At 46.1% G+C, this 12637-nt stretch overlaps 1 protein-coding gene across 1 annotated transcript; it reads left to right on the top strand.

Moving 5' to 3' along the window:
* Positions 1 to 2620: 2620 nt before the first annotated feature.
* Positions 2621 to 8214, top strand: LOC100052689 (granzyme B). Its single transcript, XM_005603411.4, has 5 exons — positions 2621 to 4808; positions 5883 to 6030; positions 6502 to 6637; positions 6842 to 7099; positions 7743 to 8214. The coding sequence occupies exons 1-5, from the start codon at positions 4754 to 4756 to the stop codon at positions 7902 to 7904; spliced, it is 759 nt and encodes a 252-aa protein (XP_005603468.3). The 5' UTR covers positions 2621 to 4753; the 3' UTR covers positions 7905 to 8214.
* The last annotated feature ends 4423 nt before the right edge of the window (positions 8215 to 12637 follow it).

Genomic DNA, 12637 nt, shown 5'->3' on the forward strand with positions numbered 1-12637 from the left:
CAAAAGAAAGAATGCAGTCTGAGGAGCAGAGAAAAAAAAGACTGAAGAAAATGAACAGAGCCTAAGGGACCCATGGGGAAACTATCAAGAATACTAGCAGATGCATTATGGCAGTCCCCGAAGGAGAAAAAGGAAAGGATCAGAAAAAATATTGGAAGAAATAATGGCCCAAAACTTCCTAAACATGATGAAACATAGGAATATGCAAATCCAAGAAGTGGAACAAATTTCAAGGAGGATAACTCAGAGATCCACACTGAGATACACTATAATCAAACTGTCAAATGACAAAGACAAAGAGTAAGTCCAGAAAGCAGCAAGAAGAAGTGACTTAACGTGGACAGATGATTCACAGTAAGATTAACAGCCCATTTCTCGTCAGAAATCATGGAGGCCAGGAGGCAGTGGGATGATATAGTTAAAGTGATAAAAGGAAAAAAAAAAAACCTGGCAACCAAGAATTCTATATCTGGTGAAATTGCCCTGACAAAAAATTGAGAAGTACAGATATCCCCAGATAAACAAAAGCTAAGGCAATTCAGCATTAGTAGACCTGCCCTACAAGAAATGCTAAAGGGAGTCCATCAGGCTGAAACAAGGGCATTAGATGGCAACTTGAGTCTAAATGCAGAAATAAAGATCTCTGGTAAAAAGAACTACAAAGAGAAATGTAAAAGCTAGCATTAGTCTATTCTGGGTTTGTAGCTCTTCTGTTTGCTTCCTATATGATTTAAAATACATAAATGCATAATAATAAATAATTATTAAATAATAAATGCATAAAACAATAATTGTAAAACTTATGGGCACACATGTATAAAGATGTAATATGTGACTTTAACAACATAAAAGGGAGTGGAACTGAATAGGAGTTAATAACTGAATTAAAAAATTTTCTGGGTAGAAGATCAGCTGTGTTTCTATATACCAGCAATGAACAAACCAAAAAGGAAATTAAGAAAACAATTCCATTTACAATAGCATCTAAAAGAAGAAAATACTTAGGAATAAATTTAACCAAGGAGGTAAACAAATCATGCATTGAAAACTACAAAACATTGCTGGAAAAAATGGAAGAAACATTTACTAAATAGAAAGACATCCCATGTTCATGGATTGGAAGACATACAGTGTTAAGATGGCAATACTCCTCAAAGCCATCTACAGAGTCAATGCCATCTCTATCAAAATTCCAAAGGCCATTTTTACTGAACTGGAAAAGCCAATTCTAAAATTCATATGGAATCGCAAGGGGCCCCAAATAGCCAGAACAACATTGACAAAGGAAAACAAAGTTGGGGGACTCATACTTCTTGGTTTTCAAACTTACTACAAAGCTGGAGCTGGCCAGGTGGCACAGTGGTTAAGTTTGCACATTCTGCTTCGGTGGCCTGGGGTTCACTTGTTCAGATCCCAGGTGTGGACTCACACATCCCTTGTGAAGCCATGATGTGGTAGGCATCCCACGTATAAAGTAGAGGAAGATGGGCATGGATGTTAGTTCATGGCCAGTCTTCCTCAGCAAAAAGGAGGAGGATCAGCAGTGGGCATTAACTCAGGGCCAATCTTTCTCAAATAAAAAAAAAGCTAACTACAAAGCTACAGCAATCAAAAACAGTGTGGTACTGCATAAGGATAGACATATAGACCAATGCAATGGAACTGAGAACCCAGAAATAAAGCTGAACATCTTTGGCCAATTGATTTTTGACAAGGGTGCCAAGACCTTTCAGTGGGGAAAGAATAACATCTTCAATAAATGGCGCTGGTACAACCTGATAACTACATGAAGAGAATGTAGTTGGTTCCCTACCTAATGCCATAGACAATAATTAATTCAAAATGGATCAACAGCCAAAAGATAAGAGCTTAAACCATAAAACTCTTAGAAGATAACATAAAGTAAATCTTCATGACCTTTGATTTGGCACTGGATTCTTAGATTTGACACCAAAAGCACAAGCAACAAAAGGTAAAATAGATAAATTGGATTTCATAAAAATTAAAAAGTTTTATGTAGTAAAGATAGTGTCAAGAAAACGAAGTGACAATCTACAGAATGGGAGAAAATGTTTACAGATCATGTATCTGATAAAGGTTGAGTATCCAGAATATATGAGGAACTCTTATAGCTCAACAACCAAAAGACAAACAATTAAGAAAGGGGCAAAGGTCATGAATCAACATTTTCCAAAGATATAGAAATGACCAGCAAACAGAGGAAAATATACAAACATCATTAATTATTAAGGAAATGTAAATCAAAACCACAGTGAGATATCACTTCATAACAACCTGAATGGCTATAATCAAAAAGAAAGAAAGAAAAATCACAAGTGTTGGTGAAGATGTGGACAAATGGGTACCCTTGTACATTGCTGGTGGGAATGTAAAATGGTGCAACCACTGAGGTAAAAAGTTTGGTGGTTCCTCAAAAATGTAAACATAGGATTACCATATGACCCAGAAGTGCCACTCCTAGGTGTGTATCCAAGAGAAATGAAAACATATGATCCACATGGAAATTTATCCACAAACATTTATAGCAGCATTAGTCATAATACCAAAAGGTGGAAAAACCCAAATGTCTACCCACAGTTGAATGGATAACTTGGAGTATATATATACAAAGGAATATTATTTACCTTTAAAAAGAATGACTATTGATACACGCCACAGCTTGGGTGGACCTCAAAATCATTACACTAAAAGAAAGAACCCAGATACAACAGGTCAAATACCGTTTGATTCCTTTTATATGAAGTATCCAGAATATGTAAATCCACAGAGCGAGATAGATTATAGGCTGCCAGGGGGCGGGGCCGGGGGTGGGAGACAGAGGAGGGAAAGTGATTCCATACTCACTGTGCTGTGGACCTACAGCTTACCTGTTATGGTTGGTCATTCTCCTGGGTGATGAAAAATTTTCAAAACTAGGGAGAGGTGGTAGTTGCTCAATATTTTGAATGCACTAAATGCCACTGAGTTGAACTTTAAAATAATTAATTGTATGTTGTGCGAATTTCACCTCAATTTTTAATAAAGGCTCATAGATTTATGTTTAGCATAACTCCCTTTGAATTTTAAAATATGCAGATATACACGAGAGAAAAAAATGTTAGATCATACTTCAAGACATTAAAGATGATTATCAATGAGTGATGGGAAATCAGGTAATTTTAATTGTTTCCTCTTCGCTTAAATGATTTTTAAAATTTTCCAACAATGTTAGGAAATGGTTGCATGTTGAGTTCTTTAAAATCTGGGAAAGAAATACTATAGTGATATTGACTACCAGATTTTTAAGAGCATGAGGAAGATGCTTAAATTGTAGAGTTAAACGAGGACAAAAGAAAACTGTATTGTGTATATAATATGATCCCAAGTATTTAAAATGCACTGCTCATGGTAACAGGCTCTCTTTGGGAGAGAGGGAATTGAGTGGCATTGTTCCTTTCTACTTTCCATATTTTCCTAAGGAACATTTATCACCACTATAATCAGAGAAGTGATTTTATTTTTAAAATGTCTACTACTGGGTAAGCTAGGTGCAACAAGGTAGAGGTTTGATAAATGTACTTGGTTTGATAAGGAGAATATTTACACTGGAATCATGGATTTTGACACAGAATATTACTCATAGAAAAATTGTAAAGTAGAGGAAATGCACAGAGGGAAACAAATCACCAGGCCCTAAACACTCAGATATGTTTAGTTGCTCTCTGAACAGGATCGGGCTTGGGCTGTTTAGAAACAACAGTCCTTCATTTCCATGAGAGTGAGATCATCAGTGGAGTTTGTTGAACAAATGTGAGTCTATTATATGCCAGGCTGTATAAATCAGAAATTTAGTCATCTGAACTTCCTTTGGGGACTCAGCCCTTTCCCAGTCTTAGGCCATGTGGTTTGGGTGGGACTGACTACAGCCTACCAAAAGGAAACTGACCTAGGCTTGAGTCAATTAGTGGGTTCAATTCCTAGGGTCATAACGATTTGTTAATTTAGGCCAATAAAGGTCAAGTGCAGGTCTTTTGTTAAAGGCATGGACAAGAGAGATGGACTCTATCTCTCTGAGCATTTGTAACTTAAAAAGAGATGTTAAAAATCCCCTAGGAAGGCAGCTGTGCTGATGAATGTGTTGTTATATGGATTTGGTAGATGGTGGCCATTCTTTGTTCTCATCTTGTGCATCCCTCTGCTATGGCCCTTCCCATACAGGGCTCTGGTCACTGATGTTTCTGTCTCCTCCACTAGACAGACAGCTCTCTAAAAGAAGGAGACACATCTCCACTATGTTTGGTCATGGCACAGAGAAGGGCCCAAACACATATCTGCTAAACAAATCATCCTGATGGACTTAGCAACATGGAAATGAGGCATTGGTGATTCCATCACTGGGGACTCAGGTTTCCGGGGCTCCAATACCTCTACTGGCCGATACCACAGCACACAGTCTCCGCTTTGTACCCTTGGGTTCCTGCTCTAGGCTGCAACAAGTGGTCCACCCGTCATCCACTGTGGGTTCTGATGTGGTCAATGCATGATACTCACACAACCGTCCAGAGGATGTCATCAGGCAGAAAGAGTGGGGGCGGGGAAGCTTTCATAGAAAGACATCTCTGATGAAGTACCACACAACCACAGGGGGCCTTGAGGTCACTGATCCCATCTGTACCTCCTTCCTCTCCTCGAGGATAAAAGAGAGCAAGGAAGAAGCACTAGCCTCTCTGACCTGGGCAACCTTCCTGGAAAGATGCAGCCTCTCCTGCTCCTGCTGGCCTTTTTACTGTCCCCTGGGGCAGAGGCAGGTGAGTGACCAACCCCACCCTCAGATGTCCAGCCCCTCCCCCCCAAACACAGTGGGCACAGGTCTCCTGCCCCTTCTGCACATCCCTGATCCATCCATCCACCAGCAACATTCTGAATCCCAGCTCCCGTCCCACCTCAGAATCCCAAGTATGATGCTGGAAAAGCTACCAGCAGGAATGGGAGGGCAGAAGGCTGTTCTCAAGAAGAGCCAGTGGGGGCTATTCCCTCCCTAGGCCCTACATTTGCCATCTGGAAAGTGGAACTTAACTGGAAGTGCATGGCAGAGGGAGGGAAAGTGGAAAAGAGAAAATAATGAATTCCCCTGCAGACGGCAGAGTGGGCCTGGCTTCCAGGTCAGGGATGAACAGATGTTCCCCTCAGTGTCTGCTTAGGAGAGAAGTCTGAGCTCTGCAGACCCCGGAGTTGGTGGGACCACTGTCCCCAGAGGACTACTGGTGCCTTGTTCCGTCCCAAGGCCCCTCGGTCCCTTCTCCAGCTCTGCTTTTCTTCCCAGGCCTTTAACAGCTCCCTTCTTTCCAGGATGCAGCCACTGTTTGGGGACCTGAACTTCTCTGCTTTCCAGAATCCCGCAAGCACTGGCCCTACAAACTCTCCTTCAGGCCCATTGGGAGCCATTCCTTCATGCAGCCAACAAACAGCTTTTGGGCACCCACTATGGGTCAGGCCATAGGAAACAGGCTATGACAACATCTAGATCCCTAAACCTAAGTCCTGGCCACTGGAAAGCAGCACTATCCCAGACATCACAGGACTACAGGACCTTAGAAAGGCTCCTGAAACAAAGCAAAGTCAGGAGAGGAATTTTCAGGTGCCTCTAGGACTTTGCTGTCCCTAGGATGCATAATTGGATGCTCACCTCCAATTATCTGTGGAGGACACATTCACAGGCCAAGCCTGCTCCTCTTCCTTTTTCTAGAGGGAAAGCCCCCCCACAGCCCCTCTCAACTCCAGGCCATCTCGGGCTCCCAGATGCCCAGCAGTCCTGCCGTCAAGGTGACACATGCCTGGTGGACTCGCTGGGAGTGCACAAGTAGATAAGACTTTTCCTTCAGGGGAGATCATCGGGGGACATGAGGCCAGGCCCCACTCTCGCCCCTACATGGCATTTGTTCAAATTCTGATTGAACAAAAATGGAAGAGCTGCGGTGGTGTACTCGTGCGACAGGATGTTGTTCTGACGGCTGCTCACTGCTGGGGAAGGTGAGGGGACAAAGACAGCTCACACCTCCTGAGACCCCAACAGAGGTAGCACCCCTGGCTCCTGGGAACTCAAGGCCATGAGTGGTCATCAGAGGAGCCATCTGAGGGCATGCATGGGTGATGGAAAGTGAGAATAGGACAGGTAAGCTTTGGGGTCAAAGGGTCAGAGGTGAGAGCTAGTGGCCCAGTTGAGAAGAGAGACCACCCTGGTCAAATGAAGCAGCTGTGGAGGATGGAACCATGCACTAGGGTTAAAAGGCAAACTCAGCGTCCTTTCACAATATTGCCTGAGGGCTGAGAAAGCTCCCAGAATCCCCCCTCAGAGTCACCCACTGCCCAATACTCCTGTTGTTTTGATTTCTCCTACCTGCAGCCCTGCCCTGCCCTAGGTGTCCCCTCCACTTCACGGCTCCTGGGCTGGATCTCCTTTGACTCCACACCCCTCACATCCCCACCCTACTTTCTGTGTAGGTCAATCAAGGTGGCCCTGGGGGCCCACAACATTAAGAAGCAGGAGAGGACCCAGCAGGTCATCTCTGTGAAGGAAGCCATCCCCCACCCACACTATAATTCTAAGAAGATAGCCAACGACATCATGATACTAAAGGTAAGGGAACCGCCCTGCTGCTCCTGCTGTCCTGGGTCCAGATGGCTTCCACTCCCACTGGGACCTCTCCTTTCTCTCCTTCCCATCCTGGCCACCTGACTAGTCCAAGTGGCTCAGGGGAGAGGGAAGTCAGTGCAGACCCATCGCGGTGTCCAGGCCCAGGAGGCCAGTGGCTGAGCTGGACTTTCTTGCCTCTGTCATCAGCTGGAGAGAAAGGCCGAGCTGACTGCAGCTGTGCAGCCCATCAGCCTGCCCTGGGGAACAGCCCAGGTGAGGCCTGGAGAGGTGTGCAGTGTGGCAGGCTGGGGGAGAGTCACCCCAAATGGCAGAGGGTCAGACACCCTGCAGGAGGTGGAGCTGACCGTGCAGCAGGATCAGGTGTGCGAATCCTACTTTGGCAATTACAACCGTACCACTCAGCTGTGTGTGGGGGACCCGAAGGAAAAGAAGTCTTCCTATAAGGTGAGACTGGGCACCTACCTAGCTTGGCTCTGGGGAGAGAGGTCTTTTGGGACATTCAAACCCAAGCAGTGGGAACTCATTCACCCCTTAGACTCTGATCTTTCTCCTGAGAAGAGAAGGGGGGAGAAGCCAGAGTGGGGAGTCACAGGGCTTCTGGTAGCTTACCGGGGCTGAGATGTAGCCAAAGATGATGCTCCATTCGAAAGATGAATTTGCAACACTCTGCCCAACGCTGAGCACAGGTATTAGAAAACTGCTCCCTGGGTGTGCAGTAGTCAAACCAGGTGGCTCCTCAGAGCTGGCTCCCATCTTGGTTAAATGGCTCACCCTCCATGCTGAGTGTCAGCCTCACCTGCGTGCTTCCATGTTCTTAAATGGTAGACCAAATAACAGTCCCACAGCGCCCTCATGGGAGAGGATCTGGGACCTGGGGGAGGAGAGGGAGACACCCCCTGAGTAAAATGAAGCTGTGACAATGTCCAGGATCAGGACTGGGCAGCTGAGGGGCCCACAGGGACCTGCCCTGCTCTCTGATTTGCCACATGGAGGCCACACCAGGCAGCCTTCACTGAGAGGGCTCTTGGGATGTAGGTGGGCTGAAACGGGGAGCACGGACTCAAACCTCCCCACTCTCTGTCCACAGGGGGACTCCGGGGGCCCTCTCGTGTGTAAGAACGTGATTCAGGGCATTGTCTCCTATGGACGATCAGGCGGGCTTCCTCCACGGGCCTTCACCAAAGTCTCTAGTTTCCTGCCCTGGATAAAGAAAACCATGAAGGGGCGGGCCCCATGGCCGAGGGGTTAAGTTCTTGCTCTCCACTGCGGCAGCCCAGGGTTTTGCCCGTTCACATCCTGGGCGCGGACATGGCACTGCTCAACAGGCCAAGCTGAGGTAGCATCCCACATGCCACAACTAGAAGGATCCACAACTAAGAATATACAACTATGTACCGGGATGCTTTGGAGAGGAAAAAAAAGGAAAAAACTAAAATCTTTCAAAGAAAAATAAAAGAAAACCATGAAAAGCCTCTAACTGTAAGAACCAACCTACCTTCTCTGGAGCTGATCCATAATGACACCAGCAACTAAATAAATGTCTCTGAGCTGAGCGAAAAGGGCTGGTTTCTCGTTTATTCATTGACCCTCAGTCACAGGCACTAACTCTGTCCTTAGAAGGCCAATGACACAAATCTGCTGTTTCCTGCTTCCTCCTCTTTTGCCTCCCACCACCTCCCCCAAACCTCATTCAAAGCTGTTCCCCAGCTCCTGCTGACCCACACCTTTCTCTGGGCCTGCCCTTCTGCCAGGGCTGCAGCTGAGCACCATCAGGAGAAAACATGAACCTCTCTGCCCCTGGGGCTCAGGTTAAACTTCTTACCTCCTTCCCTGTGTTAGATGGCAGAGAGGAAGGGGGATGACACCATGGGTACCGCACACCAAGCAGGCAAATCTGGGGCTGCAGCTCAATGGCATAGCCCCCACAACAGGCAGGAGAGTGGCTGCCTGGGCAGGACAGTTCTCTCCCATAGCCAGGGAGCTGGTGCGGAGTCAGGGAAGGTCTCTGGAGAAGCTGCTGGATCTCACCCAGCCTGAGTTTCCTCCCTGACCTCCTGTGACCTTGGGGCCCAGCTTGCCCTCAGGTCTCCCGGCTGCCCCTTCTTCTCCCTCCCTGCTTTCCACTGAGAGTTCTCAGAGTCCACCAGCTCCTGTACCCTCGACACAAGCCTGATCTGAACTGGCCCCTTCCTTCTAGCCCTCCTGCCTAGGACACACAGAGCTCTGTGAGATTCCAGCAGGGCCTCTCCCCTGAGATGCCAGGCCAGCTCACTCCATGGCAGAGAGTGCCACAAGGAACCAGGCTTGTGCTGGCAACAGGCGGGACCCATGGAGGACACAGCAGGCAGGCTGTCTCTCCAGAACCCCTGCCCCATCTCTCACCTGATAAAGCCAACTCAATCCCTTTCATTCAGCCCAGTGACTCCCCAAGTGCTCAGGACGCATTGGCCACTTGGTCATTCAGTGGCCTGAATACATTTCAGCCTGTCACTCTTAGTCACTGCTGGCCTCTAGGCTAAGACCCCTCACTGGCCACCTAGGGCTGTCCCAGCCTTTTGAGTTAGCCCTACCCTCTCTGCAGTAGGACTGGAAAGCACCATTTTTCCATCAATAAACAAACACACACTGATTGAGCTGCTAAGTGCCAGGCACTGGGGATCCACACTGGACCTAATACACTCTGTCATTTGAACCCGAGGGACACTGACAGTGTGAGTTTCACCCAAATCATGTAACTCTCTCTCCCTCCTCACGTGAGTGCACATGACCTAGATCTCATGGGAAATCCACAGGAATAAAGTACTTGTGTTCTGTTTCTATTGCTGGTCACCATCCGAGTGTATGTGAGCACGTGTGACTCTAGAACAGCAGGGTGAGGGACTTGGAAAAGATATTAGTCATTAGTTTCTAGGGGTGAAGTCACCACACTCTGTCCACTGGAGCATGGTCTTCACCTAGAGGAGAGGGCATCCCATAGGGAGGGAGAACAGCAACGAGGGCAGCCTTACCTTCGTTTGCCTCAAAAGTGGGAAGTAGGAATGTCATTGCACAGGTTCAGAGGGTAGGAAAAACTGTATTATGTATTTGCTTGAAGGCAAATAGAGTCAGACTCTAAACACCCATCCAACTGGACTGGTCGGAAAGCTGATCCCTGTGGTTACTGTACCTCCTGCCTGCGCAGAATCAAACCAGAATCTGGGAGGTTCACCTTGTCTGGAAACATGGAGAAAGGCCTCTCCTCTTTAGGCCATCATAGTTACTGCTGCATCCATAGGTTCCAGACCACCCAGGTTTTTTGACTTCAGTAGGTTTTTGGCTGGAGTCCGCACATAGAGTACGGGATCCTTTGCTGAATGAGAATCTCCCTGTCTTGGGTTCAGCTCAGGAAACACTCCCAGAAGCCATCTCTCCAAGGGCTTTGCTGCTCATAGGGGCATGACCTGGGAGCTGAGCATACGTTCCAGCTCTGAGCTCCTGCTCCAAACACACACAGCACTACCCTCTCACCACAAGGGATACGAACTCTGGGATCACGTAACCCTCACAGGCAGGGCCTTTCCCACCTTATTGTGCACAAAGCAGGCAGCAACACAATCTCTTCATGACTGCGGGCACTTTCACAAACGCAGAGCAGTGAGGACACACAGCTTCTGATCTGGAGCCGAAAAAATATCTCTGTATCTAAGACATACTAAGAACCTGGATCCTTGATGGGAAAAGACAAAAAGGAAAATGCCAAAAGCAAAACAAAAATAATATTTAAAAATGTAGCCCAGCCACATGCATATCTTGTTTAGATATAACATGTACTTGAGGAAATGGTTCTGTGGTTTTGACACAAGTTTGAGGACCATGCTGCAGGTCTTCCTCCTGTGAGAGATGAGGGAGGGACACAGTCCCAGGCGGGGGCAGTGGCCGACTGAAGGCACCACAGAGTGAGAACAGAGCCTGGACTGAGCCCAGGCACCCTGACAGCCAGGCCAGCAAGAGCCCTGACATGTTGTCTAACCCCCGCCCCGTGATGACTTCCTGGCATTCCTGAACAAGAGCTGAGCTTCTGCTCAGACTCCTCCCTGGAGAGAAAACCTCTGGGCTGCTTCACAGCCATTCTGTGACAAGGATTCCAGCACCTCGCTTGGTGAGCTGAGGTCTGCTCAGGGGCACATTTGGATGGGGGTGGGTCATCACCCTAATCATGCTGATTCCTTCAAACCTCCTTTGTCTGTGGAAGTGTCCCCTGCCCCACCCCTGCCTTTGAGGAAACGATCCTTCTGGTCTCAACATCTCTGTAACAAATATTTAAGAATAAAAAAATAAACAAAATGTCTATCATGACCTCAAGGAGACGCTTCTACTCAGCAAAAGTCACTACCATCTCCCCTTCTTCCATCCAGATCCACAAGAAGACCTGGGTCCCAGGATGTCAGCGAGAGGACCACCAAGCCAGCTCCTGGGGGAGAGAGACCCAAAGGAATGTGAGATCTTGCTAATTTGTTTGGGAGCGTGTCTTGGGATGGCTCTGCCTTCCTGCCCACCACCGTACTTCTGCTGGTTCCCCCTTTGGGGACTTACAGAACTCACAGGCTTGATTTCCTGTCTTGCTATCCCACACAACACTGCTTTTGTCTGACAAACACATTTCACCATAAAATAAGTGCAGCCCCTGGTTCCTTTCGTCATAGGCCTATTGCTAGACGACATTCCTCATCCACAGATTCAGGAAGCTCAGTGAACCTCGGGGAGGGCAAAGGAATCCACATGTAAGCATATAATAGTCAAACTGGTAGAAACCAAAGATAGGGCCCCCCCCAGCAGTGCAGTGGTTCAGTTTGGGTACTCTGCTTCGGTGGCCCTGAGTTTGCTGGTTTGGATCCCAGGTGTGGACGTACACACCACTCATGAATCCGTGCTGTGCCAGGCATCCCACAAACAAAAAAAAATGGAAGAGGATGGACACAGATGTCAAGTGAGGCCCAATCTTCTTCAGAACAAAAAGAAAACAAAGATGAAAACAAAAGGCTGAAAGTAGACAGAGAGGAAAGCAATGTGCTTTACTTTATAGAAACAACAAGAGTAACAATAAGCTCTCATCAGAAACGATGGAAGTCAGAAGACAGTGAGATGGCATTTCTAAATGTGTGGAAAGAAAAAAGAAATAGGCAACCTCTTTCTGGAACTCTATGTTCAGTGAACATATTGTTGAAAAATTAAGGCAAAGTAAGGAGATTTTCAGAAAAACAAGGATATGAGAATTTCTTGCCATTGGACCTGCATTGCAAGAAAGACTAAAAGCAGTTTCTCAGGCTGAAGAGAAAAATCCCCATCATAGGAAGGAAGGTAAAAGAATAAAAAAAGTGTAAATGTGACCAAGTATAAAAGACTTTATATAAATTTCTTTCAAAGATTAACGACTATTTAAGGTAAAAATGCTTTAGGATTTATGCAATATAGTAGCCAAATGTATGATGAAAATACCTCAAAGAGTGGGAGGAAGGATAAATGGAAATGTTTTATTGCAATTATCTTATATGAAATTGTATAATATTAATTCAAAGCAAACCGTGATATGTGAAGGAAACATATTGCAATACTACAGTACCCACTAAAATGCTATGTAGAGATGTAACCAAAAGCCGATAAAGAAGGCAAAATCAGATACAACAAAAGAAAGCAGAAAAAGGACAAAAGAACAAAAGATTAATCACACAAATAGAAATCAAATAGCAATATGATATTCTTCAACCTAACCCTATCAGTAGTTGCATTAAATGTAAGCAGATTAAACACTCCAACTGAAGAGCAGAGATTGTCAGTCTGATAAAAATGCAAGACCAATTGTGTGCTGTGTACAGGAGACACTCCAATATAAAGACATGGATAGGATGACAGTAAAATGATGGAAGGAAAAATAAAGACATATCCTGCAACACCAATCCAAAGAAAACAGCCTCGCCCATGGAGTGTGCTCTTTAATTTTAGAAT

Source organism: Equus caballus, chromosome 1, assembly GCF_041296265.1.
Source record: "Equus caballus isolate H_3958 breed thoroughbred chromosome 1, TB-T2T, whole genome shotgun sequence".
NCBI lineage: Eukaryota > Metazoa > Chordata > Mammalia > Perissodactyla > Equidae > Equus > Equus caballus.